Consider the following 27821-nt stretch of genomic DNA (forward strand, 5'->3'; position numbering starts at 1 on the left):
ATCTATCTCTTTTAAGTACCTGAGATTCACTTTAGAAACCAATTGATTGGATACTCTACAGTACAGTAAAAATTGTAAAACGCCAAACAAACATATATGGCACAAGACACAAGAGATAGAGGCTAAATGGGCTCATTAAATGCCAGCCCAGCTCTCTGGAGGTTCAATTCCCGACTATATAATACCAGAATCTTTTAAAGAGTTTTGCAAAATTGTCTCCTCAACAGCCGCGAACACCAATCGAATGTTGCTTGTATTGGTGGCTTGTGTGAGACTTTGTCATGTTAGCATGGTTAAGAACACACTTATATGGACAACGTACTGAGGGTAAATATTCAATCCACTGCGGTTTAGCTGTGTAAACCTCCAAAGAATAAACTTGGCTGATTTGTTTAGATCGTCGCCACCTTTTTATTAGTTAGGATGTATATTCAACACATAAAACAGGATGCAATACCTTCGTAGTCATTGAACCAGTCACTTAACGGCACCTTTTTAAGCTTTTCTTGGAAGACATCGACTTTGTTCAAAAACAGCACGATACTGCTACGAACAAACCATCGACTATTAACAACCGAGTCAAACAGCAGCATACTTTCAAGCATTCGGTTCTACATATATGTTAGCAATGATTTTCGCGTACATGCCATATAAGCATACTTGGCCTGAATCTTCCAACAGTACTTGGTCATATTCACTCAAGGCAACACAGAAAATAATGAGAGTGACGCCCTCAAAACAGTGAATCCATTTTTTCCGCTCGCTTCGTTGTCCACCGACATCAAACATATGTATCACCAACTGATTCATTGTAAACTTCGTTTCGAAAATACCAGTAGTTTTGATGCGAGCTCGCAACACGTCCATTTCAGTAGGGATGTAGTCTTGTGCTGCAAGTCTGTCAACGCTATCCAGAAAACTAAAGAACAATGATTAGTCAAAGTTCGGCAATGACAGTATTGCAGCAAATGCATACTATATAGCAGAGTCCATCAAGTAAAATTCTGTTTGCCGTTCAAGAACTTGGACGATAGTCGGATCTTTGTAAAGAGATGTGATAGCCTGTTTGACTTTCTCTTCCAACATCATTGATGGATCACTATCCAAATGAAGTCTCAATAAATATTTTACATTTTCCTAACAATGTAAGAATTTGGCAAGCATTGAATAAAGACATACTTCGTTTTCTGGTTCTTTAGGACTCAGTTCAAGCTGATGCATTCCATCAATGACACCTTTGATTGACTCCAATAGATTCTTAAAAATGGTTGCACGATATAATATAAGTTCTTCTCGAGAGTATCCATTTTGATGTATAATTTTCATCTGTTTTACAATGGTTGACTTGCCACTTTCACCGGAGCCTTAAAGAAATGATTTAGCCTCATCTCTGATAAACAGCTGTTCAATGGAGTACATACCTAGTAACAGTACTTTGCATACTTTCTGTGCTTTTTTCTGGTCCTCTTCAATCTGTTTGTCAATTTGTGCGCTGTGTTTACGTTCCTCGACCTGATGAGTTTCTTCTGTTGACATACAAGAACCCATGATGGATTATGATCCGGTTTGTGATTGTGATCACCTTCCGTAGTATCTAACTGGATTTTTTGCAATTGTCAAATATAAGACTCCTTTCTTCAACAAGATATATAGAGTCTGATCTTAATCACTCTGCTTTTGGAATGATATCTTTCAGTAGCCAACGGCTTGGCTGGTCGTGAGTCCGGATTGAGTGTAATATATGAATTAGACATTCTTGAGCCGCTCCATATTGAAATTAGGGCAAGGGCCAATTCTAACAAAAACACCCCGCCAAAATATACCATAAGTTATACGAGATGACGTTGAGAAATAATTAGGATTAAATGCTATAAAAATATAAAAATAAAAAATACGCAAAAATATGAATGAAATTTAAGTCAATTCAGGGTGTTTTGTTGAAGCACGAGCCATTTCATAATAAAGTAAGTGAAATACGATCAACTGTCAGTCAGTTAACAGCCACTTCACTTCAGTAGTGTACGTCTGTCTCATTTTGTGCGATACCACTTAATAAGCAGTTCACACACAATAAACAATAATAAAATGAGTCTGAATAAAAATCAAGTAAAAAATCACACGCGAGAACAAACTAAAAACAAGTAAAGTATTAGGTTAGCGTAACTTTAATCTAATTAAACTTCTTTTGTTATAAAGTACAGGCCACACAATATTTAAATGGCGAGTGGTCTTTGCATAAAGAACCGCTCCACAACTTCTACCATAGACTTATAGATAGCACCCAAACCCACTGATTACTTAAAAATGTCCCGATCTCCACAACTTTCAACTTCATTGCCTTCAACTTCAGATCATGCTCACGATCATTTACTATCCCATTATAGTACTGCAAATAACAGTGATACCATAATTGCTCTGAACTCACATAAGATGTCGGTAAATGAAACTAAACAGAATACAACATCCAAAATAATGTCAATATTTAACATCTCAAAAGTTGAGGAGTTATCAACCAGCACTAATGTCTTCAACAATGTTATAATCAGCGAAATGACACAAGAAATGCAATTCAAATCTTACAAGCGACGGTGGTTTGGACTTGTATGTTTAATGCTACTCAATATAGTTGCTTCTTGGGCTGTGAGTATGCTCTCTGTCACATGCTTGTTCAATCCTAACATCAGTAGTGGCTCACTTTTGCACCAATTTCATCAAATGTTGCCGAGTTTTATAATCTCAAATCTGAATCGCCTGTCAATTGGTTATCGACTGTCATACTGTTTACTTATGCCTTAGGCAGTTGGCCTTGTGCTGTAGTTTTAAACAGAAAGGGCGTTAAGACGTCCATGCTAATCTCTGCCGTCTTGGTTATTGTTGGAAGCTGGGTACGCGTTGCTGGAGCTAGAGCTAACGATAATCATGGCAAATTTGGTGTGCTCATGTTTGGCCAGATCTTAATTGGGTTCGGACAGCCGTTTTGTCTAAACGCACCTTCATACTACACGTAAGTTTGATCTATCTTGTTAATTGAAGGAAACGTGCTGAAAATGTGTAGTGATATGTGGTTTACTTCGTAAGTGAAACTCACACCAGACAAGATATCTAGATAATAATTCTTACACAGAAAATCTCGCATTTCAGCAAATGCTCTCGCAAGTTTGTCTAATCCTCTCGGTGGTGCCATCGGCCAGCTTGTCAGTCCCGCCTTTGTGGTCAAGACCAGCGATTTTCCAAACATGGTACTTAAGTCTGGAATTTCAACTGTCAATTGCTAACTTGAGCAGATTTTGTGGGTTTCTATCATTGTAAATTTGTTCTGATTTTGCTTACATGCACGTACTTATACAAGCAGGCTACCGTGCTTTGCATTCCTGCTCTCTTCATTCCCGCTAGACCACCGCTTCCACCGTGTGCATCTTCGGCAAGTCCTAAAATCACTTTGATGCAAAGCTTTGGACTCCTCCGAAACAATCGCAGATTTTACTTCATGTTCGCTTTGGTGAGTTTCTTGTCATAATTCTTAGAAAAGCTGCTAACGTGCGTAGTTTTCCGTACTTGTTGGATTCTTCAACTCGTTCTCTAGTCTGATAAACCAGATCATGGAACCTTACGGCTACACCTCAGATCAAGCTGGTATCGATGGTGCAGTTCTTATTGTTGCTGGTCTGGTGGCTGCAGCAGTATTGTCGCCAATTCTCGACCGAACTCACACATTTCTGCTCGCTATCCGTATACAGGTGCCTCTTATTGCCGCCTGCTATATTGCCCTAATTTTCACTCAGACGACAGACAACCAGCTAGCCGGGCCATATTTTGTCTCTGGTATCCTCGGGGCAACCTCATTTTCCCTTCTTCCAGTTGCATTAGAATGGGTTCAAGAGCAGACTTTCCCAGTTAACCCGGAACTGACTTCGTCGATTTTTTGGGTTGGAGGAAATGTGCTTGGAGGTATATTTATTGTTGTCATGGACGCTCTCAAACGACCACCAAATGAAGGCAATCCTCCCGGAAACATGCGCAACGCACTGGTTTTTCAAGCCGTCATCGCTGGTGTCACTATTCCCCTACCCTTCTTATTAGGCGGAAAGGATGTCACTAAGAATAGACGTATAGAACTCGACGAGGAGGCGGAACGTCACGCTCGGCAACCACACCCGGCCGAGGCTGATGTGGATACGCAGTAATTTTGTAATATTATTTTTCTTGGATGGACAGTATATAAAGGTTTTATTGCTTTGGTCATTATTGGTTTTTTTCTGATATAAATTTTTTAACTGGCACGGTTTAATAAAATACAATTTTTGATTCTGATACCAATTAAAGCAACATAGATGTAGCATATATTTGCATTCATCGGAGTTCATCTTAAACTTTCCTCCTCTTCGACGACGTTCAATCGTCGTCTGTACCAGTCAGACATACGGACTAGCGCCGACATGATTGGGACTTCATTAAACAGGCTAACGCTGGTGACAAGTGACTGATTGGTTCCAACTCAGCCGGTCGTGGCGACGGCTATTGCAAGTTCAAAGTTATTACTTCCAACCAAGAATGCCTGCATAGTTGCGCGCTTGAACAGCAAGCAGCAAAGTCGCACTCCTCTTCTATTGGTTTTGCTGCCGATTTGGATCAAAATTTGATACCCAGCCAAGGCAAAAGCTTCCAGCACATGTAAAGAGTTCCAAGGTATGCGGACGGGAAGTAGATCGCCGACGGAGCTGACCCTGAGTACAGATGTGATCTGTGTGACAACATGGTGTTCCCGAGCAATTAAAAAATGACCATTGTGCCAATCAGACCTATAAGCGAAAAAAAAGAGAGCGTGAGAGTGACAACTGATTCAAATACCTCTTTGGGCGGGCGACGATTTATCTTTCCACCTTTGAAGCGGCAAGGGCTTGACATGGAAAAAAACTAAGCGATTAAGATTGCGAGACCAAGAGGCAGTCCTGGTAGCTATCTTTTTGTACATCTCAGCAGTAGACATCGCGACAGCAGCTGGAAGATCGCCACCGTCAAAAACATTTGAACAGTAAAGACACGGGTGCATACAGTATAATCTGCAGTATTGCGTTCAGCGCAACAAGGGCAGTACTTAGCATAACATCGATATTAACTAGTTGCATCCCAATAGTAACCGTAGCGATTAATCGTGCAACTCTCACGAAAATCAGGCCTTCTCTCAAATCTTGGCGGGTAGTGCAGCCCACACAGGCCCGAGCATCTGGAGGGGCGAAAATTTCCCGCTCACAACCATAAATCTACCCAGAAAATTAAGCCTGCTTTTCTTCTAGGCGTTTGTGGTTCAGCAATAAAAAATGATTCAACACGTTCAAATTTCTCTAAATCGGTTATGTCTGTACTTGATTGTTCAATTTGACATGATAATACAGCATTTCGGTCTTCATTTTTAGGCACGACTTCTTTCTGCAATGTGAATCAGTAAGAATACCAAAGACAGGCTACAGATTACAGATCAAGACAGCAGAGCAAGTTTGCAGATATATAGCTTGAAGTACGTCCAGTATGGTAAATTGTTTGAACGCTGAAAATGACGTTGGCTGATTACAACAATTGCCACAGAGAAATTCACATTCTTTGGTGCATAGTTGTGGTTGAATGAAATGCCCGCTCTCTGGACAATTCATGGAATTTTGACATTCAGGGGTCGCTAAACAGTCAATATCTGTCACTTTGTGCCATGCATAACCAATGTCACTCGTTTCGATCAGCTTGATCTCTAACTCAAACACTAAATGGAGTGTTTGCAGCGATAGACATAAACTGAACTTAAGCATTTTAGAAGAGTTTGAGATTAGTGTCGTGTGAATGAATTGCTGTTTCTGTTCAGCACTAAACTAGTTAAGCACCCACCAACAATTTTTTACCCCGCGCTATCAAACACTGAATGCTCTTATTATTTTATACGGCCAGGCCCAATTCAAAGGAATTCAACAATGCAAATGTTGAGCTTTGATAATAAGTTTATAGTTTAAGACTGGTCAAAGAAATCTTACACGCAAGTTAAAGTAACCTTTCCCGCAAACTTGATAAAATAGTTTATTGAACCCTACCATTCCAGCTTTCTACTTCCTTACCATGACAGTGTTTATTTTAAGGTAGCAAAGAGCTTTGGTGCAGCACAGTCGTTAACACAATGCGAGAGGTGGAAACTAAATTGGTTAGTAGGCAATTTATAATTTACCAATTTAAGCATACAATTCTTCGATGCAGTCTGGTGTACAATGTTAGCATCTCACTTCAATTTGGATTACCACTAATTTGTTCTCACCTTCCTTGTATTCCAAGTCTTCGTATCCCTCCTCCTCTGAGGCCTTGGTGACTCGCTCAACACACTCATCAAAATGGTGTTTGAATGGGTGGCAGATCTTGGTCTCGGCACATTCTGACCATTAGCAACGTCGTGCAAAATCATAGTTGAGTTTAAGCATACCTTCCCGAATAGCAGGGAATGTATCTTCAGGATCTTCTTCTTCTTCTTCCTCCTCTTCTGCTTCCTCGGCTTCAGGCTCGGATTCTTCCTCAGCTGAGGCTTCCTCCTCAACAGCTTCAACTTCTTCCTACATTAATGCGTTAGAATCTGAATAGTTGAGCGCAGTGGATGTTGTAAATCATTTGAATGTATCCGACGCGCGACAAAATACTGGTCGATCTGAAACGAAGTGGTGTTCATGTTAGAGTAGCGCTAGAACCTGCTTTCTTCATATAAATGTGCTGTGATTCTTCAAAGTTCTGACTGTAAGCTAACATCGCTGTGACAATTCTTTCTAAAATTAATGCACTATTTACTCCACCACGATTTTGTAATAACCGCCTTTTTCTGGAGATTGCCCATTTCCAGATTCCCATATTGCGCGTCTTCAATTTGTTTCCGAGATTCTCCAACATCCACCGAAGAAAAAAGTTCCTAAACTAACTCACCTCAGGCTCCTCAGCCTTCACTACAGGCACAATGGCCTCAAAAAACTCAGTCAGCGCAGCCAACATAATTTTTCTAATTAAATGGTAAATTATATATACAAGATAGTTCAACTGGACCAGAACAAAAAATACAGCCGTCCTCGGAATTCAAACTCTTGCGCGGCTCTCGGTACTCGATGCACAAGCTATAGCGCTCTATGCATTATATGTCGTGCATAGCTCCGTTTTGCAGCATATAACGCTACAAAACATCATTGTTATGCCACGTGACTTGATTAGATTGATTGGTTGTCAGTAACTCGAAAACGGTGATTGGTCTACATTTTGAGCCATGTCTTTACCTTTATATTATGATCTTTGATTCAGAACGCGCTTGCTTAAAAAATAAAATGCCAGATTTATTCTACTTAATCAAAGCAATTAACTAAAAAGCAAAAAAACGCGGTCTTCGTTACTACGATTTTGTAATGTATTGATCTATAAATTTTTATAAATTATTCTGAGGCAACTTGGCCGAGTTGGTCTAAGGCGTTCGACTCAAGAGTTATTTCTCTTTCACGATAAATCGTGGTTTCGAATCTCGAAAGGGGCGTGAGTTCGAATCTCACAGTTGTCAGAAATTTTTTTTTTATTTTATTTTTTAAATAAACCCTAATCAATAGGTATATTCCTTATTTTGCATGCGATTCGTAATAGTGCATATTAGAACTACATCCGAGAGCTTCCAGTTTACAAATAAAGCCTTCTCCATTATCCTGTGTTACGTAACTCTGGGTCAAAATAAGGAAGTTCCAGGACATCAAACACGCGTTTCTCTGCCTCCTCTATCGTATCCGCTGTCGTATCGAGAAGTTTACCTGTGTTTCTGTCTGTTATTCCTGTATTTGTGCATTTTAGCCCCTTAGCCTTTGCGTACATGCGAAGGTCGCGCTCGAATGTCGTCCCGCCTGTAGTGATGTTAGATGTTTCAATATACAGTACATTACTTTCAAAATTACCTGTCCATCCAACAACGGTGCATCCCACCACACTCCAATCTGCACATATGATATCAACACGGCAGTTCTTTAATGGAGATGTTGCGGATGGCTTTGAAGACCACACGACCAAAGCGACGTCAAGCAAGCTTCGCTGGCTGCCACGAGAGCCACCTAATGTCAAGACTTCACTCAGATATTTGTCCTTCTGAAGCGATTTGATGAGCGACTGCAGTAAACTGAGATGTGTTCCCGGTGGGCTGTTAGGAACTGAGAGTACTATATCAACGTCGTGATGGGTCTGTAAACCTCGACGGTAAGACCCGCATATAACTGCCTGCGCATCTGGATTGATCGCTCGAGCATGTCTCGCAATCTGCTCACCGATAAATGTCACTTCCTCATGGTTCAAACTGTTCTCGGCTAAGCGTATATCAAGTCTTATTAAAAAAAATTACCTGATAAGAAATTCATCGTAGTGCACAACTCCGCATTTTTGCGCCTTGGTAAGACCAGCAAAATGATTGTTCTTGATATCGTCTAGACTCTTCCAGCCTTTACTGTGATACCATTCGTAAGCTGTTCGGCCTCCTACTCCCCAAACATTGCTAAGTGTCTGTATTGCTTGGATTTCTGGTGTGTCCAGCTTAGACGTCTCTGATTCAATCGCACCAGTATCCAAGTATTCTTGTACGAGCTTAATTATTTTGGATCCACATCCTGGAAGACGCTTGATTTCATCAGTTGATTCAATCTTGTAAGGATATGATCTTATTGAAGCGATAGCTGATGAGTATGCGCGCACGCTGACTTCGTTCGATGTGAGATCTCTTATATCTCGTATTTTTTTAAAAATTGTTGACAGTTCTTCGTTTTCGCAAACCACAGGATGTGGTCTTTGACAAGCGTACCGGTGTAGATATATAGAATCGACGTCTCTTAAAAAGTCTTCAGTCCTATTTATTTTCTTTGGACGTCCTCTTGATTTTGGAGACTTTAATTCCTCTGAAGATGTACTTTCAAGCGACACCTTTTTCGGGCGCCCTCTTGGTCTTGGAGATTTCGATGCATCCAATGATATACTTTCATGTGATACGACCTTCTTCGGACGCCCTCTTGGTCTAGGAGACTTTAGCTTCTCAGTTAATGTACTCTCAAGTGTCACAGTATTCAAAGGATCTTTTGTTCTAACATTTTTTAAACACCCTTCTGGCCTCGGGCCTGGTGGAGCAGTCTCAGGCAGTGACTTATTTTGCCTAGACGGCGATATTGAGTGGATATTATTTGTCTGCACTCGGCTGAATAAAACATATGACGTCGTATCCATCAATTTTCTTTCAGCAACTGAGTTTTTAGCCCATGCCAGCTTAAACACGGTTGTAGTCAATTTTGCTCCTCCTCTTTTGTACAGTTCCATCTTAACCCTAGTCGGACTGGTCAAGTTTGCGAGCACGAGCGTAGCAGATAAAATGTCGGTAGTTATATGGGCACCGTTGTGTGTTAGTTTGGTAGTCCACGATGCGAGTTGATCTGAAGTTAGGTGTACTGGTAGTATATAAATATCCCCCAACGATGAAAAGAGCGTACTGGAATGAACGTCGGTCCGGTCCAATCCTGAAGTCTTTTCTTCTGGGTTCATCAGAGCTCTCCAATTCCAACCACAATAATCCAAAAATTACCTCTGACTTGTTTTATATGCAGTTTTTCGAAGTGCTTTGCATCATTGTCTCGTCGACACTCCTCCTGCCTTTATACAGTTCACAAATATTACGACAGTGTGTACGGACAAAGTTACCCGCTTAGCGTATCAGGGGGTGGTCCCCACAACTTTGTTTTACATCCCTCTACAAATACTCATATACATACGCAGGAATACTACAATTGATCTCTTTCACTGCCAATAGAATGTACAATAACTGTCTATATTAGAGGTAACAACAACTTCCAATAAATGAAAACGCCGCGATGTATGCCCAAAAATCACCCAATGCATCTAGATACAGCTGCGGCCTCTATTTTAAATACTTCCTTGTGTTCTCGTACACAACAAATGTCACGCAAGTAGCAGGGACAACCCGAAACAAGTTGGGCAGCAAGCTAGTAGAGGTTAGAATCACACAAACCAATTATAATCAGTCATCGTACCCTTTATAGAATCCTGAAAGTCCCTCTTCGTTAAATGTCTTTTTAATGACGTCTCTGACTGATGAATAAACAGAGTCGGCATTGTATATCTGAAGTCTTGATTTTAGTACTTGTGTGGGGTACATAACGACACTGGCTCCTATTTTTGAAGTGGCCGAAAACATGATATACTGTAACGTCGACTTTAGAGTGTGTTAGACGGTGCAAAAAAAATAAATTTGTGAAATCAAAGCTTACCATGTCTCTGGAGACCTGAGTGCCCTTTGAGTCTAACTCTACTGTATTCAAATACCAGCTTTTCAACTTTTCATAAAACATTAGTTGAACAGCGCCATGTCCAATTCCTAAAAGACCAGGCAGAAATCCTCTATAAAACCCGCGCAGTCCTTCTTCGATGTAGATGCGTTGCAGACCATTTAAGGTACCTTTGTAAGCCCCGGAGTATCCTGAATTTGTCGAAAGCATTCTGGTTTTTACCACCCATATAGGATTTGTCAAAACCGCCGTCAAACATCCCGCCGTTCCTGCACTGAGAAAGTAGTCTGACGACGAGAGTCGGTCGTGGCCATAAAACTGATTTAATCGAGCTTTGATCTGTTCGTATCTGCAACGACGTTAGTTTGGCGAAGTTGATAAAGTACAGTCTGATACATACAAAAAAAAATAAGAACCCCAGCTGACAGTGTTTCCAATCAGATTTGGAATAAGCCCTCTGTATGCTTCACGTAATGGTGAGACTGATTGCCGTATATCCAGAATAATGGCCAGTACTCCTCCCATATGCGTGACCTTCGTATTATCCACTGAGCTTCATGTGAGCATCCTAGCTGCGGATAGTTAAAAACAGCACACGTACACTGCAGTCGAACTTTCACAAGATCAAGAGGATGAACTACTAAAGTCGTAGCACATCCGGCCGAGAAACCCGCGACGGCGTCTATCCAGACATCCTGCCGTCGTTCAGTGGTAGCCATGCTTCACCTCTGACTTGGTCACAAAAATTCGGCCTAAACAAATTATAAAATCAGTAAATTATTAAATTTTGATTTCGAATGCAGGTTCAAATTTACGAAATTTAGAGCCGCGCGACTTTGAAGTCAAGGAAAATTTTGATATTTCTTATGAAAAATCAATGCGTATGAAAGTACGAGAATATGATGCAATTTATGGAATGTCGTGAAATTGAAGAAAGAAATTACTAATACATACACTGTTTACTGAAACATAAACAAATGGTAACAATCAATCGCGGGTCCACTGCAAAGCCATATACTCCATCTTATTAACTTGTAACTAACGCACATATAATTCTGCAATTCCTTAAATCATTCCAGATTTTAGACCCCGTTTAAACTGGAGCCATTCCAATTGGCACAGGTGAAATCAATCTAGCCACGGGTTAGTAGCTGTTAAGGATGATATGGCAAAAATATTAATACCTAAAGAGATTTATCCGAGGACTAGTCTGTAACCAACCTATAAAACAATGCGCATTAAAATCTCTTGTTCAACCGCAATCACCAATCATATCGGTGAATCAGCGAAAACGTACCAAGAAGAATGATAGAAGGAACCAAACCGTAGCGGAACACAACTTGGCCAATCTCCAAGCACCGGCCAATCAACTCCTAAAACCAATCAGTAATGACTCCAGAGTCACGTCATAGTACACACCTTGTTTTCTTCTGAAAGTCTTGGTGCCATTTCTGCTTGCTGAATGTGAATGAAGGTTTGAATGTTAAAGCTTTGAAATATTGAATTTGACAAAATCAATGTTACCCGGACTAAACGCTGAACTGCTTTGACGTCACTTTTATGCGGGACCTGCCGCTATGTTCGAGCAAAGAAAGCACAAAAGCAAGGCATCAGAAGGTCTGTACACAGCAGACATGTCTGCTGTCCTTAATGCAATTACTGTGTCGACCGTAACAGAGACTATATCAGTTGCGCATCTCGAGACTGCATTTGTTCGAGTTCCTCAACATGATTCGCATCATGCGAGTTCAAGGTATGATGATTCACGAGGTAGTTTTAAAGCAGAATTAACATGCTGCTAGTTTTACGTTTACTCAAGGATTGCTGGTAGGCACATAATTAAGTAGTGGTTAAAACATCAATTTTAAAACACAACAGATGGGACAACTAAGTGTAGTCATTATACTCTTCACATTCATACGCTTCTTCATATTCTCAAACGGATCACACTTACTAGAATCACAAACCCCTCCAGAACGTGAAAAGGAAAACAATCAAAAGAAGCAGCCGTCGGTGCTACGACCATCGCCGTCAATGCCGGCAAGGTCAATTTTAGCAAAAACATACTACAACGTAGAGACTCACCCGCCAGAGTCACTAGATTGGCTGAACGTGCTGGTAGCTCAGTCTATTGCTCAGCTACGTGAAGACGCACGGTCAAACAACAATATATTAAACAGTCTTGACAAAGTTCTTAATGGAGACTCGTTACCGAGCTTCTTGGTGCGCGGTTTGTTTTGATGAAGTACATACGTTTCTAACAAGATCTGCCAGGACACGGTTCAGGTCACGGAATTAGATATTGGGGAAGAGTTTCCTATTTTCAGTAACTGCAAAATCCATCCATGTGTAGAAGACCCCGGGAGACTGGTATGTTTGATCTTTGTGAAAATCGTGACGATCGTGATTAACATTTTACAGGAGGCACGGTTTGACGTCGACTTAGCAGACAGCATCACACTAGGCATTGATACCAGGCTATTATTAAATTACCCCACACCGTTAATGGCTATCCTTCCGGTGTCCTTGTCGGTTTCAATAGTTCGTTTTTCTGGCCAGGTATATTGCTCGCACCATTACCTAGTTGTACCAATCTGACTCCATATAGCTGACACTGTCATTAAAGACGACTCCACCTACATCTACATCTGACCGCAAGTCGTCTCTCACATTTTACTTTTCTCCAGACTACAGACTCGATTTCTCCATCAAGTCGCTCGTCGGCTCGCGATCACGGCTGCAAAATCTTCCCAAGATTTCACAACTCGTCGAATCCAGGATTCGAAAATGGTTTGTCGAGCGTTGTGTTCAACCCCGGTTTCAAGAAATTTCAATGCCGTCAATATGGCCGCGAAGGCGCAACACCAGGGAAGCATTCGCGAGCTCGTCGACTACTTACAACTAACCCTATTTGTATATATCGAACCGCATCAAAAAAACTGTACATTCTATTTCCGCCTCAATATAGAGTAGACTCGTGCAAAGAAAAACACTTAAAACAGTGGAATTTTTTTTCCCGAGCGAATATAATATACACTTCTGCTTTCACACTTTCAGGGGCTAGTTATCTGTCAGCTCTGCTGTCTGATCAATACAATTTAGAATGAATGTGTCTGTCAATCCCAAATTTTTTAAAGGCTCCTGCAACTTCTTGTAATCTAAATGATACTATATTCAGGGTTAGCTCAAATCTGAATAACGTTGCAAGCATAGCATTTACCTTCCGCATCGTTGCACGCAAAAACCCATCCTTCCACCACCGCTTCCATCTGACAGTCTCTATAGTCTGCTCATTTGTAGAATCGCCATTCACCGGTCTCGAGAGTTCCTTAACAATGGTCACAAAAATAAGGTCTAGTTTTGCTTTCGCGCTCGCAACCTTCTCATCAATTGCTTTCGACTCTTCGTCCGGTACAGGTTCTACTGATTCAAGGTCTTCATCATCCGACCTGAACCGAAGCGTCCTCTCAGCCTCGGCAATGAAAAATTTGGCCTTGTCCAATGCAAATCCGAGAAGCTCCCACGAATAACCACGGCTCAAGTTTCCAACATCAGAATCGATCACTATCCACTCTGCCACACTCAGCGGAGTGATGATGCCGTAATTCATCAATTTCTTCACCACTTGCACTGCCGTGCCCGTCTGATCTTCCCAAAAATTGAATACGTATTTGACCGCATCTCGCTGGCTTTTCAAGTCATCTTCAGGGTACAGCTTCTTTAAGTGCGTCAGGCATCTGTCAACCCAGGTGTCAACATGCGACAAAGACCGGGCTCCAGAATGCAGAATTGCAGTGATGACGATTTCACGGATGACGGAATCTGCGTCCGAGTTACCAAGCTCTGCGCATTTACTTCTCACTTTTTCAAAAACTTCGTCAAAGTCCTGAATTTCCTTTCGGTCTCTGATGTTTTGAGTAATTTCCCGTGCCTGCTCTGCAAATGGTTCACCTGCGACATTAGCGGCGGCTACAAAATTGGAACCATCACATACCTGGAGCAATCATTTTGAATAAAGGGATATCTTCCCCGTCATACACGAATTGCATAAATTCGTCCGGCAAAGTCTCTTTAATTCTTTGAGGGAAACTAAATCTCAATTCTTTAAGAATAAGCTCTCGAATGAACACTTTCTTCGGGTGCATGTCATTCAGATTCAAATCTTCTGACCATTCTTTCCATTTCCAAGTATATCCAAAATTGCTCAAATGATGAGCAAGCCAATCTACAAAAACATATATGACTTGGACGTCGAGATGTTCGAGCTGAGAGTACAAAAATCTGACTCCTCGGCCAAAAACAGGAGCAATCGCATGAGGGTAAAGAATGCACGCCTCGATCAACACTGAATGAAAAAACACTGGCTTGCATTTTGGCTTTGGCAATCGGAATAACGACGACAGAATTGCTTCCATCGCCAAGTCTTCTGGTTTCCACGTAGATCGTCCTTCTAGCTGAGCCAACTTCTCTAATGGCATCTCTCTAGGAGCCATGATTCCATCACGCAAAAAACTGTCGAAAGAGGCCAGCTGACGCGCAACTTCCTGCCTGTTAAAGTCCAAGTTCAATATGGTGTCTGTTAAAAGGTCACGGATGAGCGACGATTCAATCTTTGACACTGACGGTGTGGTTTCGAACTGTTGTGGCAGGTAAAATCTGAGATACAAGTCAGGCGTTCGATCCGGCTTAGTGGTTGTCAATATGTCAGGTACAGTTATATCTGGTAATGCATGCTTTTCAAATTCCTTCGGCATCAACGTACTGCAGTCATGCAAAAGCTCTACCTCCCAAGGATTTTCACTCTCGACTAACTCTGTCATTTGAGTTTGCATCAAATCCAACACCTTTGTGACTTTAGCATGAAACAACTTATAAACATTTAACTCACATCATAAACTTTATAAGGTGCATGGAAATCAACAAAAGGACTTATGAGTTCCGTCGACTTCGGTGGTTTATAGTCGAATTCTTTAGACTTTGCAAATAAGGCAGTGGCCTTTGCTTTCATATCATCGGCAGGAACACTGAAAGCAAGATATGGCACTAAAAACAAGACGACTCCGTAAATCTCTTCAGATAACCGCTAAAAATTCCGTGAGACCAAATTCAGTCACGCAAACTCATTATTCTTACGGATTGAACTTTTGTTTCTTTTTTCAGCTCCACAGATTTTGCAAGTAATTTTTCAATAATGTCTGTGACTGCGTCTGCGTTTTCGAGCATAGGGATCATCATGACCAAAAATCTGAGGACAAGCTTTACTTTATTCCAGTCCCCAGAATCAAGTAAGACCTGCAGCTTAACACTGATATACTTTAAAAGTTCAGCACCAATCGTGCTTTGCCGACCATTTGCTACCTGTAATGCGACCGCAACGCTGAACGTTTTCAATGGCTGTTCAATCACACTATGCAAGATCAGTCATTGCCTCATATCGTAATTACCATGCTTACATATTGTAAATGACTTCCATGAAATTCTTGAACATGTCTTCTCCTAACTCCTGCTCGGCCAGAACATTGGCAGAGTGCCGAATCGACTCTCCTAGACTAAATCGAGCCTTGCATTCATTATATCATGATTCATGAACCAGAGTGACTAAACACTTACGGGCTCTCCAAGACAAGTAAAAAGTTTTCGAAATCGGGCAAACTGGGAAAATTTGTCCTGTCGTTGATAATCGGATCGAGGCCCGTTGTATCTCTGTCTTTTGTAAACCGGCTCACCATCGTCATCTAACCAGTTTGTTAGCTACTTTGTTCATACTTTTGCACATCTTGATGACGTCACATACCACGCGACCGTTTTAAATCTTGACCGCCATTTGAAGGCGACACAGAGTCTGTTGCCGACATTTCAAATCTGTTTGAAAGTTACACAGTTGGTGATTGTTGTAGGCTGTTCAACTAAGTACAGACACAGCTGCAGAACGTTTACTTTTCAACGGACACTCATGGCATAACCGGCCAACAGTTTGGCTAGTACTGCCCGTAAACACTCAAGTGCTAGGGCTAAGAATATAACAAAAACATATGCTTTACCCCTGCATCATTGTTAACCTTATATTAGAGAGCGGAGCTCATCTCGTTAAACTTCAGAACATCGTCGCAGTCTGAGATCAGGCTGACGAATCCAGGAAACCAACAATGGGTCCATTTACATTAGCATCGGGTACAAAAATGCCGCGAATGCTATACGGAACGGCCTGGAAAGAATTAGAGACTGAACGGCTGGTGTATACTGCGCTAAAGTCTGGATTCCGCGGAATTGACACGGCTGGCCAGCCAAAGCATTATCGAGAAGACTTGGTCGGTCGCGGTACTACTAAATTTCTTGCTGAGAACATCGGCACCGTTTCTCGTGAAGATCTATACATACAAACAAAATTCACACCGTTACAAGGCCAGGATCAGCAGCTAATGCCGTATGATCCGTCTGCCGATCTGCCGACGCAAGTGTCCCAATCACTCCAGCAAAGTTTAGTCAACCTGAACGTCGGTTATATCGACACTTTCCTGCTACACTCTCCACTAAACACATTAGAGGACACAGTTATCGTATGGCAAGCAATGAATGAAATTAAAAATTCACCTGAAAGCTGTGTGAGAAATATTGGGATATCGAACGCGTCGCTGCAACTTGTCAAGGCACTATACCAGGTCACTGGTATTAAGCCGGCAGTGATACAAAACAGATTCTACTCACATACTATGTATGACCATGAGCTTCGCGCATGGGCAGACAAAGAAGGCGTATTGTATCAGAGTTTCTGGACAATTACGGCAAACCCGCATCTGCTACGGCATCCCAAAATTCTCGAAATCTCAAAAGACAATAAAGTCTCACCCGAATTAGCACTGTATACTGTCGTTCTGAAAGAAGATATATGTATTCTGAACGGTACTACTAACGAACAGCGCATGAATGAAGACTTGCGGTTCATAGAAAACAATCCAGTCGGTAAAGGCTTATTTTCGAAGATAGTTTCTGGGTCATGAATGAAATGCAATATTGTATTGATAATTTTCGTACTAACGAGTGTAAACCCTCAAACGCCACATTGAATATGATAGATAAAAACACCAAACACTCAAATGCTATATGTCTTGCAAAACCAGAAGCATGCTCAATGTTAGAGCTCAAATCTGCCCATTATCTACAATGTTGTCGTCAAGTAGTAAACTGTCCAACTCCTTGGCAAAGAAATCTTCTTCGCTATTCCGATAGCCCAGAGCAGCCAATGCTTCTGGATATCGCCGCGTATTGTAAAACTGAATTAATGCTCTCAGTGCCACCTCTCGAGGCTGAAAATTATGTCAATACATGTCCTATGTCACAAAAAAAACAGGACAACATACATAGGAATCTTCAACATCGGCATCAATATCGATAGTTGCCAACCAGCTGTCGCGAAGTTCCTGTCTGCAGTACAGGTAAATGGCTGTAATCACACGCATGTTCACTTTAAAGTTAGTCAGCAAAGACAAAAAACAGTTAAAAATCAATCGTACTATGTCTCCATTTTCGGCCACTGTATGGTACCTGCCCTTTTATAATTTTTAATGCATACAATCTAGCGTCAAACTGTGAAATACGAAGCGTTTTTCTCAAAAAATTCTTAAGGTCAGATCTAAACCAAAACTCAATCAGACCAGTTTGACTTACCGACGCCTTCAATTGCACAAGTGTAAGATTCCGATGTGCTTTATTCTTGCAAACTTTTTGCATGACTTTCAACAAGTTGATGGACACAAAAAAGTTCCGGCGAGAAAACTCTGTGATTTCTTCCTGTTGGAGAATTTCTTCTACGGTCTTGTCACTACCACTTTCATCAAGTGCTATTATGGACGTCTCGCGGTCCGGTATATCTTTATCAGCTGCGAGCGTACGGCATATAGCAAAAAATCTATAATGCTGTTAGCTAGTAACTTCAGTTTGAATTCATTTGTACACACTTTAGCGCAGGTACTTCAGGAATCTGAAGCACAAACTGGTCGATTTCTTTGGTATTAAAAACTTGCAAAAATAAAGGTAAAACGTTTGAGTCGTAGAGTAGTTGAGAAAGAAATTCAAACTTCAGTATATCTAAAACTGTTAATCATCAGATCAAATTGCAAAAATTTAACACATACGAGAAAGTTTGAGCCATTTCAAAAGCAAATAAATGAGACCAGAAATTGCTTTCAATATGATTTCAGTTTCTCGCGCATTTTCGAGCTCGGTCTTGGTCAGACCATCGCCGGTGCCTATGCTGATATTAGCAAGAACGCAGAGACTATTGGTATAATCACCTGGTTGATTCGTTTGCCCATCCAAGAATTGTTGTCGCTTAAAGTATGCCCCCGCTGATTCGAGAGACACTGTAGACAGAACCACCTTTAACGTGACAACGATAAAAGATTGAAGGCTTTCCAGACTCTCCATCTAAAAACCGGTCAGCAGCGTCATTCATCGGTTACTGAAAACTGAACTCACGTAAAGTTTCTCCGTTCTCGCTAAGCGTTTTGCGGATGCATTTTTGGGTGCGGTGCCATTAGCCATCCCACTGCGAGCGATTTCATCAGGTTCTATCCAACCTCGCTCCTGCTTCATGAACTCTTCGCGTTCCTCCCACAATTGTAATGTTCCAAGACTAGTTCTCATGCGTTTTAAAAATATTTCATCCGCTTCTTTAATGCTGACTGGAATTTCAACGCTTTGGGGAAACATGAAGGGTACATTCTGGTCCGTGTGAAACGCAGACTTCTTAGCTTTACCTCCTCCTGGTGGTGGCGACGGAGGTGGTGATGGTGCTGGAGTTGCGATATGAACCGATGAACCCGGTAAAGGATTGTTGGTAAACTCAATTACACTACTTGCGGAAGACGCCGCAGAGCTGTGAGTGTATGCAAATTTTGGAGGTATTATTTCAGACGGAGGCTTGTAACCAGGATATCGAAAACTGATACCTTGCCGAAATACCTGGTAATCTAATGGAGATGTGCTAATGGCTTCTTTTGTCGTCTCGAGTGGCAAGCCTGCCTGGTTCCGGGCATATGTTTTAGCTCGTGCAAGGTCTTTTGAAGTTCCAAGGAGCCGAAGAGTCAACTTCCAAGTCAGCAAAAATATCTATAAAATATTAGCTGCAAGTCTTCAATGCAAAATAGACTGGTTTACATTTCGCCATGGCAAATCGTCTGGAATATGTACACGAAAAAGACCGATTTGCTTGATGAAATATGCAAGAATGTTTGGGTTAAGTTGCGAGAGATCGTCAATGAATTGCTCGTTCTTTATGTTTTCCACAATAAAATATAATACCGTCAAAGCTAAAAACAGATTTGTTCTAAGTTGCTGCAATCGCGGAGCACTTTCGTTAGTTTCATCACTATACAAGATTAGGCATCGCCGGCGAATAACAATGACGTAGCGTACTAGATGGTGTCTATAGTATGCTGAATAAACTGATAGAGCACAGATAATGCACCGGTTTTCCATAACAACACTGTATTTGTGAAGATCAAGTCCAATTGTTCTTCGACACTATCCACCTCTTTAAATGCACCTAAAAAACTGTCAATTGCAAAATACTAAACAATTAAGTAGTGAGCTAACCGGCCGCAACATAAATCAATCGTTTCAACGCTGCCGAGACGTCGTTACGGTTGGTGATCGCGTCAAGCTGTGCAGTGATGTATTGTCTTTTCTTTGAATCTTTGAGAGCACGCCAATCTAGTTTTTCGAATTAGTTACTCTGCTGTATGTATACAGTAATCCTAACCTCCAACAACAGACTTGGAAAATTCATCTAAGCTCTCTTTAACATAAACTGCATCTGAATAGGCAAACCATTCGTCAAGCTCTGTTCGAGTAGAATCAGTATCTGAGTACTCGTATTTAAATTCCGGAGCCTAAAAAAAGTTAATAAACACAACCTCATATAAGCTTGCCACCGTATCATACTCCAATCTTTGGGGACTTCGCATCAATATGTACAACTGGATTTAACGGATCAATATCTCGATCCGAATCATTATCCTGTAGTGGCACAATAGCAAGCTTAGTGTCCTGGGTCGATCGAAGCGAGCCCATTTCAGCCAAACAGACTATGGAGCATAAATTATCCAAGATCCCTTAATCACAAGAATGCAAATGATAAATCTTATGCTTTATTGATGTACGTGTTGACTAGTATTCTCTGTGAGAACCAAGTATTTAAAGCTTACAATTTAGATAAGGGCTTTGTACATAATTACTACTATTTTGACTTTCTGGACAATTTGCCGCACGTGATAATCAGGTGCAGCCAAAAGAAATCAAGAAGAATTCCAGGTCAAAACGCAATCTAATTCATCGATTATTTTGTGGGGGTCTGTGTACGTGTTTCAGCTGTAACATTTTGAACCGAGCGCGCGACTCAAATTAAAGGTCGGTGAAGTACGCGTCCGTGACACAAAGGAAACGACGCGTTTTGTTTTGACTCTAATTGCGCGGTGTGAGGTTGATGTTTGATGCTGCTGTAAAATCATATATATGAGGCCAATTCCTCCTTCTATTTTTCCCATTCTCTTACACTCCTCTTTGTTAGTTTAAAGAATTATTAAGGGCCTTCTATATTTAACATTAATTTATAACGCCTATGCTGCCCCCGGTCAAGGGATGATGATGAGGCGTCTTCATGCGGCGTCTGTAAATAGCGGTATGTTTGTGTTGTATAGCGAGTACGAACGACAAACTCTTGTTCAGTGCCCCGAGACACCATTCAAAGGATCACTAACATTTTATTGAACTCAGAATCTTCCACTGACAAAGACAATGACTCTGTTGATAATGACTGTCATTCTTCAGTGATTTCACAAAACAGTCGGAACTATTTTAAATTAGCGTTAGAAAAGCTGTTGATTGTTCCGTCGCTCGCCTGGTCTGCCAACTTCGGCATTGCCAGCCCTTTAATTACTTCATCCTATTCTCATTGCTCCAATAAAGACGGTCATTCTACGGAATATTCAACTTCTACGTTTGAGTTAACTTTACCTCCTATAAACTTCCTTCCGCCAATTTCGCTGCCACAGAAGTTTACAATGTCTGACCCAGATATGCCAGATCCAATTACTCCACCAGCTATACCCCCTCGAACCCGGCCACCATTAGCTATAGAGATAGTCAAAAACGGCGATGCTTACGACTCACAGATACAGACTCATAACCGACAACAGCCATTTGAAACCCGTTCACGATCTCGAAACGGATCAGTGAACCAGCCAAGCGAGAGAAAACCGCCACTGAGTACTCCACAGAGACCAAGGAAACCGTCGCTTGCACTATCGTCTGTGTCCAACAATTCAGCGAATACTTCCCCATTCCCATCGCCGTCGTCAAATGGTGAGACTGCAGAACAATATCTTTCAAGTAGCAGTCCACTTGAAGACTCCCCGGCATCAACAGCATCCGAATCATCCGGATACTATTTTAGTTCAACAAATGGATCGAAGAAGCAGTTTCATAGGAGGAACTTGGCGATTATGAAGAACTCATTGAATGCAAGTTATACTCCTGTCGAAGTACCGCCACCTCGGTCAAGTATACGAAAATCGTACTATACCGCATCTTTTGAATCAGTGAAGTTACCGCGAGAACAGGACATAAAACCGGAAAAATCGACCAAATCAGAAGTACGAGCAGAGAATAAGTCGACAGAAAGTGCTATACAAAGTACAACGGGACCTACAATCAAACTTCTGGAAGAAAAGGAAGAGTTGTTTATAAACAAGGTCGCGTGCATAAATAAAATTGCAGATAATGAGCAGCAGTTAAGTATTTTATCGTCGACAGCGCCGTTGTCTACAGCTAGATCAGTGTCTGGCAATAGCTCTTCTAAACGACGTCAAGCCATTGGACTAGATTTTTCGACACTGAGTAGAGACAGAATGTCAAGATCGAGTCCGGATTTGCATGCGCTATACGTCTCTTCAACTTCTGTCGACAATGCCATACCAGTACCTGAACTTCCTATTCAAATAGAAGGTACAGTCGGCCTTAACAGTAATTCGGGAAGCAGCTCGAGTACGTCGAGCAAACCTCACTCATTGAAATCACAGCGGTCTTTGCCAAGACTGAAGAACTTTGCGAAACGTGCTGGATTAGCGGCAAAGCAAGCAGCCGCAGGTCGAAGGGTTTCAAGATCGGTGTCACCTCTGTATCGAGCTACTACGAACGAGCTTACTGGCTCCCCGACTTTAGATTCGTTGGCCATGCCACCACCACTACCGCCTTCGATGAGATCTTTCGCCCCCCCACCGGTACCACCGGTGTCAGAACAAGGGTCAGACGGTACTTTTGGAACTGAACCGATAGAGAACACGTCGAGTAGTGCAGCTACAAGCGTGCTTAATTTTTTAACACCGACTTCCAGTCAAATAACGTCTCCAGATGACACGAACTCGGTTTCAGAGGACGATAAAACGATAGAAATGAAAACGCCACTCAGATCGCCTCGAGAAGATGTTGAATCAGAAGTTTATTTCACACCTCAACCAAGACGCGTGCCTTCGATGTCAGAGACAGGGATCTCGATGTTGATGTCAGCTCGAACGGTCCCAAGTTCGAAAACGGCCAGTACTACGGCGCCGAGGAATTCATTTGCGTTACGACCAATCACGTCTGAACTCGACTTGAAGCAGGAGCGCAAACGACTACATCTAATTCGAGAGCTTCTCGATACTGAGACTGCTTATTTGGCTGATTTGATGGTCATTGATAAGGTATGATTGGAAATAGCTCGACTAACTTTGCCTGACTGTGCATAGTATTATCGACGACCTGCAGCAGCGCAGTCTTTCATCAGCAACGATGACGTTTCTGTCATTTTCCAACACCTTGATAGAGTCATTGACTTCACGTACAAATTTCACAGCAGTTTGCAGAGTGCGGGAGCGCAGGCTCTCAGTCTGAGCAGAACCATAAGCGGGTCAGATTCGTGCGTTATGGAAGAAACCGAGTCGTATATCGGGGAGACTTTTCTACAAGCGGTAAGTTGAATTTATTTTAGGTAAGCGTATGAATTTCCAACGTTTGTAGGTCACTCGTTTGGAGACTGTGTATCAGCAGTATTGTCAATGGCACGAGCAGTCCATCCACCGGCTCAATAGACTAACTTCGAATAACCCGAACCAGATGTCGAAATGGCTAGAATCGTGCCAGCGCGCCAGTCGATCACACACGAATGCATGGAACTTGGAGTCACTACTGATCAAACCAGTTCAGCGGTTGATGAAGTATCCTATGATTTTGAAGTCGCTTTCGGAATGCACGCCTGACAGTCATCCTGACAAGCCGTCTATTGACAAGGCTGCGGTCGCCATTCAGGCGATTACGGACCGAACAAACAGGTCTAAGCAGTCAACCCCGCTCATGCCGGACACAGCGAGCACTGAGCTACGAAAAGGCGTGACCAAAGGGTTTGTGCGGTCGTCAGAAAAACTTAAGACGTCTGTAGGTATATCTGAGAAGTACGAAGTCAACGACCGGTCTTATGATATTCTTGTCGATCGATTTCGCCGGCGTTATCTGGAGTTAAAAACTGTTACAGAAGCGTTCGGGCCAGCATACCAGGTGTCGGCCAATCTAGTCGACAAGTTGCATGCGCTTGCGAGCTCTTTTGAGAACTGGTCGAAGCTGTCGGTCGAAAGGATTTCGGCGACCGAGTCGCCGACGTTACGGCAGTCGGGCAATTTTGCAGAACTAGAATTGCAGCGGCGAGGTTTACGACGTGCGATTGCGGAAATGAAAGAGACTGATCTAGTGAGTTTCAAATCGAAAGTTGCGAGTCATGTGGTACTGCCGTTGGAGCAGGTTCTTGAGTTGTTTGAGCGGCCGCTCAGGTCTATGGCGAAGCGCGATCGCAAGCTGCCTGATTATAAACGGTACGCAAGTCTGCGAGACCGCGGCATGGTGCCAGACAAAACTACAACCGCGCTGGCGGAATCATACTTGGCGCTCAACAGCTCGATTGTGAAGGAGATTCCTAAGTTTTTAAAGTTAGTGGATGACATGATGACTGCAGTCACGCGGAACTGGATTGATATTCAGATGACCTGGAACAAGGCTTGCATGCAGCGACTGCGGCAGTACTGCAAGAAGACGTTAGCCGACATGTCAGAAACCGGGCCGTACCAGATTGACGACATTAGTTTACCTTTCTTGCTGAAGTTCACATCGCTCGAGGAAGAGCTGGAGACAGTCGGGGTGTGCAACGGCGAGTTGCACAACTATCTAAGCGCGCTGGACGCGGACGCAAAAATCAACAAGACTTCGTCAATGGCGTCGATGCGGTCAACCGAATCATCGAGATCGGCGTGGTCGCGAACGAGTACACCAAAGATGACCGGGACGATGCGGTTTGGAAGCATGCCGAAATTGGGCGGAAGCACGCCGAAACTCGAGCACTGATAAGTGAGCGAGGGAGCATTTTGCATTTTACATCCAGTTGGTTTTGTGGAATTTTGTATATTTTTGCATTATAGGTAGGAATTATAGCATTTTATGGTTTTTTAAATTCGCGCGTAATCATATGCCGACAAGTTATACATAAGAAACATTTAAAGAAACTATTTACTGGCACGAATAAGACGCCATTGAAAAAACATTTTTACATGATTGGGAACAAGCACGAGTCTGTGAGCGCACGCGGTACACCGCCACCGGCAGCAAAGTACTTCAGCTCGACATATCGTTTCCAAAACTCGAACTTACGTTCCTTCAGCGCCTCTGCTGCGAGTTTAATCGCGAGAGTTTTTGCACTCTCTTCAGCCTGGCGTTCATCGGCCGAGAGTTCGTGCAGCCGCTCATTTTCTTCGACGCGTTTACGGTCGATCTGGTATTGTGCCAGCACGGCCGGTTTCATATCTGTCAACTCGCGGAACACACGCGGGGAGTACAGCGTCACGCCTTCAATTTTTGTCATCCGAGGTTCAGTCAGCGACGCGGCGGGACCGTACAGCGACTCTTCGACCTTGATCTTTGCTTCGTACCGCGACATGTTGCGGCGGGACTGTAGCCACGCGTGACCTTCACGTGCAACCAAGGCCCGGCCGTACACGAAATCGTCTTGGATTTTCGCAAAGTCTGGGATCGCTCCAGACATAGCGAAGTACTCGGTCATCAGCCGGGACTCTCGCATTGTGAACGGCAACACCTCGATCTTGTCGATAGACTGGAAAGTCTGAAACAGCTTGTCGTCATACTTTTCCTTCAGATGGTCAGTGTACGGTGTTGGCTGGTCTTGATCGTACACGCGGCGCATAGTCAGATTGTTGCTTGACTGAGACGATGTCGCGCCGACAGTGAATCCACACGGGAACGATTCCTTGCCTTCGAACAAGTCGACAATTAGCTTGGGCAAATAAAATTGGTCATAAGGAATCGACTTGTAGTCTTTGGTGCGGTACGCGGTCATAGGCTTGTCGGCAAAAATGCTGACGTTGTCGACCGAAACCACAATCGGAATTCTTTAAACTAGTTAGCCAAAATGTCGCGTGTAGTAATGTGGAACCTACGTAGAAACGCGTGGGACTTTAAGCTCAGCAATCAAAGCCTTGAAAACCGGGACCGCGCTTCGTGAATGGGCAGCGCCAAACTTCAACAAGTCATGCACTGTATTTACTGATTTTTCCAGAGTCGTGGTCTCTGTTCGAGATGAGCTGAAAGTGTAAGATTCTGTGAGTTGAAACTTTTTCAACACGGCTGAGTTGGACCGGTACATTTGCTTCATGAGCCGGCTAGTGTACATTTGCTGGTCGTAGATGCCCTCCGCCTCGTTGTACTGATAATCAACCCATCCGTCAACCAAGTCCTCTGCGTCAGGAATGTGAATGACAAACGCCTCATGAGTCCTGGCCAAAGCAATAAGTTGCTGAAGAACAACACTTTTTCCCATTCCAGCTTTACCGACAATCAGTGCACGATAACTCTCTTTGTTCAACTTTGCGTTTAGCAACACCTGAGCAAGAGCAGCAGTCTCGGTCTTAAGAATTGTTGCTTGCTCTTTAAACAAGTTAAAATATTGTTTAGGTAAGACCGCATTCGCTTTCCTCAAAAAGTCCACTGTCTTGTCGTTGTATATACATAATCTTCCAGCATGCTCGTATAAACCATTAACGTCTCGCAATTCCGCATATTTGTCTTCCACAACAGTTGTAGGCTCCTTAAACTCATAAAACTCGGCATCTTCTTCCGTAGTCTCTGTCTCTTTCCCAAATTCGACCTGACTGTGTGAGAAGTCTTGAGATTGTGAAGCTTCAATTGATTCGGTCTGGGCATCGTTCTCGCCAGCATGCTTCTTGGCAAACCATGAAAAGCTCAACGGCGGCATTGACAGTCCTTCAAGATTGACAGGGTTCGGGACGGGTAAACCAAATTTGTGTTTAATTGTATCTTTGAAGCTATAAATCGATGTTCCATTCGCTTTCTTTGGCGTAGACAGTGGCGCCTTCATTTTCTTCACTCTGTTTGCAAAAGGTGAAATGGCAACTCTTGCCTCAGCAGGCGACGCCTTTGCGAACGCGGGCTGAGAAGTGTGGATCATTTGGTGCCTACTGATAATAGTGAAGTATACGGCCGGCTGATGGGCCCGGCCAGCCACCGACTGATGCAAAAGTCGCGACATGTTTGCACGGAACGTATACGACCTTAATCGAGTAATAAATGAGTCTGTTCCGGGTGCAACATGCGGTGAAATGCAATGCACTTCTGTCTTTTGTCTGTTCGCGATTCCGAAAAATTGTCTAAGGATTCTTCGCGGCTCGCATCACAAGTTACCCTGCTTAATAAAATGTACAAATCCCTTAAATAAGCCGCACAATGCTGTTTGAAACGATTTGGCGTTCAAGGCATAAATATGACGTTGTTTATGAATAAAATTTGGCGTTTAACAAGGCCGAAGAACGGACGCTCTGGCCTTGTCTGAGAATGTCAACGCGTGTGGCATGTGGAGTTGATGTCATGACAAGCGTAAAGTGCTGAAACGTAGTTATAGAGTCGATGATTATTTGAGAGTGAAGAAGAGACAATTCATGATGCAGTGATAAGACTAGATCTACGAAATGTCAAGCGTACGACAGACGCAGGGCACGTACTGCATGGACATTGCTTCGTGTTTTTGCGTACGCGCATATATGAAAGAGTCAAAACTCAGGGATGAGTCGTATATGTACAGCCAAAGCTGCCACCCAGTTCTGAAACTGTCTGTTCGGATCGTCGGGATTTCGGTGCTTGTTCTTATGAGCACTGAAAATGTCACTGCGAATTGATAATTAAAAAATGAATTGATGCCGTGGACAATCTGCGTAGACACAGTTGTGAACTAAACAGTTGACATATTACCACTTTATCAATACACAAATCCAGACCATTTCTTGTATCTAAATTATCAAGTTTATTTACTTTTCTTAATGCCATTTTCGACCAAAAAAATTTGGCTGGACTTTCAATTCAAGTGCTGTTCAAGGTCTAGAAGGCCGGGTAACT

At 42.6% G+C, this 27821-nt stretch overlaps 12 protein-coding genes and 1 non-coding gene across 13 annotated transcripts; 5 read left to right on the forward strand and 8 right to left on the reverse strand.

Moving 5' to 3' along the window:
* Positions 1-25: 25 nt before the first annotated feature.
* V1512DRAFT_229144 (guanine nucleotide binding protein, alpha subunit) lies at positions 26-1725 on the reverse strand. The gene is made up of 7 exons (XM_066913912.1): positions 1422-1725; positions 1180-1364; positions 977-1137; positions 661-919; positions 458-611; positions 323-407; positions 26-274 (listed from the first exon to the last, which is right to left on the reverse strand). Exons 1-7 carry the CDS (start codon positions 1546-1548, stop codon positions 175-177), a joined length of 1071 nt encoding a protein of 356 aa, XP_066769831.1. The 5' UTR covers positions 1549-1725; the 3' UTR covers positions 26-174.
* Positions 1726-2472: 747 nt separating this feature from the next.
* Positions 2473-4332, forward strand: V1512DRAFT_280959 (major facilitator superfamily domain-containing protein; the record flags this gene model as incomplete). Its single annotated transcript, XM_066917995.1, has 7 exons — positions 2473-2640; positions 2688-3004; positions 3056-3073; positions 3125-3239; positions 3285-3305; positions 3353-3499; positions 3546-4332. 7 exons carry the CDS (start codon positions 2473-2475, stop codon positions 4182-4184), a joined length of 1425 nt encoding a protein of 474 aa, XP_066769832.1. The 3' UTR covers positions 4185-4332.
* Positions 4333-6109: 1777 nt separating this feature from the next.
* Positions 6110-7008, reverse strand: V1512DRAFT_254791 (ubiquinol-cytochrome C reductase hinge domain-containing protein; the record flags this gene model as incomplete). Its single annotated transcript, XM_066914788.1, has 5 exons — positions 6110-6173; positions 6220-6235; positions 6293-6406; positions 6455-6581; positions 6943-7008. 5 exons carry the CDS (start codon positions 7006-7008, stop codon positions 6110-6112), a joined length of 387 nt encoding a protein of 128 aa, XP_066769833.1.
* Positions 7009-7445: 437 nt separating this feature from the next.
* Positions 7446-7558, forward strand: V1512DRAFT_t53. The gene has a single exon. It is a non-coding gene; the product is annotated as a tRNA-Leu (tRNA).
* Positions 7559-7591: 33 nt separating this feature from the next.
* On the reverse strand, positions 7592-9676 carry V1512DRAFT_266700 (uncharacterized protein). The gene is made up of 3 exons (XM_066917141.1): positions 8378-9676; positions 7941-8332; positions 7592-7889 (listed from the first exon to the last, which is right to left on the reverse strand). Exons 1-3 carry the CDS (start codon positions 9556-9558, stop codon positions 7693-7695), a joined length of 1770 nt encoding a protein of 589 aa, XP_066769834.1. The 5' UTR covers positions 9559-9676; the 3' UTR covers positions 7592-7692.
* A 127-nt stretch (positions 9677-9803) lies between these two features.
* On the reverse strand, positions 9804-11145 carry V1512DRAFT_229153 (mitochondrial carrier domain-containing protein). The gene is made up of 5 exons (XM_066913913.1): positions 10921-11145; positions 10720-10867; positions 10302-10668; positions 10065-10246; positions 9804-10016 (listed from the first exon to the last, which is right to left on the reverse strand). The coding sequence occupies exons 1-5, from the start codon at positions 11036-11038 to the stop codon at positions 9932-9934; spliced, it is 900 nt and encodes a 299-aa protein (XP_066769835.1). The 5' UTR covers positions 11039-11145; the 3' UTR covers positions 9804-9931.
* Positions 11146-11222: 77 nt separating this feature from the next.
* V1512DRAFT_266704 (Tom7-domain-containing protein) lies at positions 11223-11794 on the reverse strand. The gene is made up of 4 exons (XM_066917142.1): positions 11739-11794; positions 11617-11692; positions 11504-11540; positions 11223-11452 (listed from the first exon to the last, which is right to left on the reverse strand). Exons 1-4 carry the CDS (start codon positions 11766-11768, stop codon positions 11413-11415), a joined length of 183 nt encoding a protein of 60 aa, XP_066769836.1. The 5' UTR covers positions 11769-11794; the 3' UTR covers positions 11223-11412.
* Positions 11795-11834: 40 nt separating this feature from the next.
* V1512DRAFT_266706 (uncharacterized protein) lies at positions 11835-13586 on the forward strand. The gene is made up of 5 exons (XM_066917143.1): positions 11835-12072; positions 12122-12542; positions 12594-12689; positions 12741-12878; positions 12928-13586. Exons 2-5 carry the CDS (start codon positions 12198-12200, stop codon positions 13222-13224), a joined length of 876 nt encoding a protein of 291 aa, XP_066769837.1. The 5' UTR covers positions 11835-12072; positions 12122-12197; the 3' UTR covers positions 13225-13586.
* On the reverse strand, positions 13380-16174 carry V1512DRAFT_249410 (MIF4G like-domain-containing protein; the record flags this gene model as incomplete). The annotated part of the gene is made up of 8 exons (XM_066914614.1): positions 13380-13487; positions 13540-14270; positions 14314-15163; positions 15208-15402; positions 15453-15726; positions 15773-15879; positions 15930-16054; positions 16114-16174. The coding sequence occupies 8 exons, from the start codon at positions 16172-16174 to the stop codon at positions 13380-13382; spliced, it is 2451 nt and encodes an 816-aa protein (XP_066769838.1).
* A 222-nt stretch (positions 16175-16396) lies between these two features.
* V1512DRAFT_266712 (putative aldo-keto reductase) lies at positions 16397-17342 on the forward strand. The gene has a single exon (XM_066917144.1). The coding sequence runs from the start codon at positions 16466-16468 to the stop codon at positions 17315-17317; it is 852 nt and encodes a 283-aa protein (XP_066769839.1). The 5' UTR covers positions 16397-16465; the 3' UTR covers positions 17318-17342.
* V1512DRAFT_266714 (uncharacterized protein) lies at positions 17311-20487 on the reverse strand. The gene is made up of 13 exons (XM_066917145.1): positions 20262-20487; positions 20080-20209; positions 19914-20030; positions 19734-19863; positions 19476-19686; positions 18795-19427; positions 18611-18743; positions 18452-18565; positions 18275-18404; positions 17985-18225; positions 17831-17936; positions 17678-17781; positions 17311-17623 (listed from the first exon to the last, which is right to left on the reverse strand). Exons 1-13 carry the CDS (start codon positions 20388-20390, stop codon positions 17459-17461), a joined length of 2343 nt encoding a protein of 780 aa, XP_066769840.1. The 5' UTR covers positions 20391-20487; the 3' UTR covers positions 17311-17458.
* Positions 20488-21029: 542 nt separating this feature from the next.
* On the forward strand, positions 21030-24852 carry V1512DRAFT_266717 (uncharacterized protein). Its single transcript, XM_066917146.1, has 3 exons — positions 21030-23059; positions 23105-23326; positions 23376-24852. The coding sequence occupies exons 1-3, from the start codon at positions 21380-21382 to the stop codon at positions 24744-24746; spliced, it is 3273 nt and encodes a 1090-aa protein (XP_066769841.1). The 5' UTR covers positions 21030-21379; the 3' UTR covers positions 24747-24852.
* On the reverse strand, positions 24792-27056 carry V1512DRAFT_292757 (mitochondrial 37S ribosomal mS29 domain-containing protein). Its single transcript, XM_066918307.1, has 2 exons — positions 25853-27056; positions 24792-25804 (listed from the first exon to the last, which is right to left on the reverse strand). The coding sequence occupies exons 1-2, from the start codon at positions 26959-26961 to the stop codon at positions 24946-24948; spliced, it is 1968 nt and encodes a 655-aa protein (XP_066769842.1). The 5' UTR covers positions 26962-27056; the 3' UTR covers positions 24792-24945.
* Between the last annotated feature and the right edge of the window lie 765 nt (positions 27057-27821).

This window comes from Lipomyces arxii, assembly GCF_038497795.1.
Source record: "Lipomyces arxii strain Phaff 12-163 unplaced genomic scaffold V1512scaffold_20, whole genome shotgun sequence".
Lineage (NCBI taxonomy): Eukaryota > Fungi > Ascomycota > Lipomycetes > Lipomycetales > Lipomycetaceae > Lipomyces > Lipomyces arxii.

What these genes read in the sequence shown, in the direction of transcription:
- V1512DRAFT_229144 (XM_066913912.1), bottom strand. Translation starts at nt 1,548, where the DNA reads ATGGGTTCTTGTATGTCAACAGAAGAAACTCATCAGGTCGAGGAACGT. An exon ending in ATGCAAAGTACTGTTACTAG is followed by an intron (nt 1,365 to 1,421) that starts GTATGTACTCCA and finishes CATTTCTTTAAG; the next exon opens with GCTCCGGTGAAAGTGGCAAG. An exon ending in TTGATGGACTCTGCTATATA is followed by an intron (nt 920 to 976) that starts GTATGCATTTGC and finishes ATTGTTCTTTAG; the next exon opens with TTTTCTGGATAGCGTTGACA.
- V1512DRAFT_266700 (XM_066917141.1), bottom strand. Translation starts at nt 9,558, where the DNA reads ATGAACCCAGAAGAAAAGACTTCAGGATTGGACCGGACCGACGTTCAT. An exon ending in TACGATGAATTTCTTATCAG is followed by an intron (nt 8,333 to 8,377) that starts GTAATTTTTTTT and finishes AGCCGAGAACAG; the next exon opens with TTTGAACCATGAGGAAGTGA. An exon ending in CACCGTTGTTGGATGGACAG is followed by an intron (nt 7,890 to 7,940) that starts GTAATTTTGAAA and finishes ACATCACTACAG; the next exon opens with GCGGGACGACATTCGAGCGC.
- V1512DRAFT_229153 (XM_066913913.1), bottom strand. Translation starts at nt 11,038, where the DNA reads ATGGCTACCACTGAACGACGGCAGGATGTCTGGATAGACGCCGTCGCG. An exon ending in CTCAGGTCTCCAGAGACATG is followed by an intron (nt 10,247 to 10,301) that starts GTAAGCTTTGAT and finishes CACACTCTAAAG; the next exon opens with TCGACGTTACAGTATATCAT. An exon ending in CTTTCAGGATTCTATAAAGG is followed by an intron (nt 10,017 to 10,064) that starts GTACGATGACTG and finishes AACCTCTACTAG; the next exon opens with CTTGCTGCCCAACTTGTTTC.
- V1512DRAFT_266704 (XM_066917142.1), bottom strand. Translation starts at nt 11,768, where the DNA reads ATGGCACCAAGACTTTCAGAAGAAAACAAG. An exon ending in TCCTTCTATCATTCTTCTTG is followed by an intron (nt 11,541 to 11,616) that starts GTACGTTTTCGC and finishes ATTGTTTTATAG; the next exon opens with GTTGGTTACAGACTAGTCCT. An exon ending in CCTCGGATAAATCTCTTTAG is followed by an intron (nt 11,453 to 11,503) that starts GTATTAATATTT and finishes ACCCGTGGCTAG; the next exon opens with ATTGATTTCACCTGTGCCAA.
- V1512DRAFT_266706 (XM_066917143.1), top strand. Translation starts at nt 12,198, where the DNA reads ATGGGACAACTAAGTGTAGTCATTATACTCTTCACATTCATACGCTTC. An exon ending in ACTCGTTACCGAGCTTCTTG is followed by an intron (nt 12,543 to 12,593) that starts GTGCGCGGTTTG and finishes AAGATCTGCCAG; the next exon opens with GACACGGTTCAGGTCACGGA. An exon ending in TAGAAGACCCCGGGAGACTG is followed by an intron (nt 12,690 to 12,740) that starts GTATGTTTGATC and finishes AACATTTTACAG; the next exon opens with GAGGCACGGTTTGACGTCGA.
- V1512DRAFT_266712 (XM_066917144.1), top strand. Translation starts at nt 16,466, where the DNA reads ATGGGTCCATTTACATTAGCATCGGGTACAAAAATGCCGCGAATGCTA.
- V1512DRAFT_266714 (XM_066917145.1), bottom strand. Translation starts at nt 20,390, where the DNA reads ATGGGCTCGCTTCGATCGACCCAGGACACTAAGCTTGCTATTGTGCCA. An exon ending in CGAAGTCCCCAAAGATTGGA is followed by an intron (nt 20,210 to 20,261) that starts GTATGATACGGT and finishes AACTTTTTTTAG; the next exon opens with GCTCCGGAATTTAAATACGA. An exon ending in TGGGCAAACGAATCAACCAG is followed by an intron (nt 18,566 to 18,610) that starts GTGATTATACCA and finishes ATATCAGCATAG; the next exon opens with GCACCGGCGATGGTCTGACC.
- V1512DRAFT_266717 (XM_066917146.1), top strand. Translation starts at nt 21,380, where the DNA reads ATGTCTGACCCAGATATGCCAGATCCAATTACTCCACCAGCTATACCC. An exon ending in ATTTGATGGTCATTGATAAG is followed by an intron (nt 23,060 to 23,104) that starts GTATGATTGGAA and finishes GACTGTGCATAG; the next exon opens with TATTATCGACGACCTGCAGC. An exon ending in GGGAGACTTTTCTACAAGCG is followed by an intron (nt 23,327 to 23,375) that starts GTAAGTTGAATT and finishes CAACGTTTGTAG; the next exon opens with GTCACTCGTTTGGAGACTGT.
- V1512DRAFT_292757 (XM_066918307.1), bottom strand. Translation starts at nt 26,961, where the DNA reads ATGTCGCGACTTTTGCATCAGTCGGTGGCTGGCCGGGCCCATCAGCCG. An exon ending in AAAGTCCCACGCGTTTCTAC is followed by an intron (nt 25,805 to 25,852) that starts GTAGGTTCCACA and finishes ACTAGTTTAAAG; the next exon opens with AATTCCGATTGTGGTTTCGG.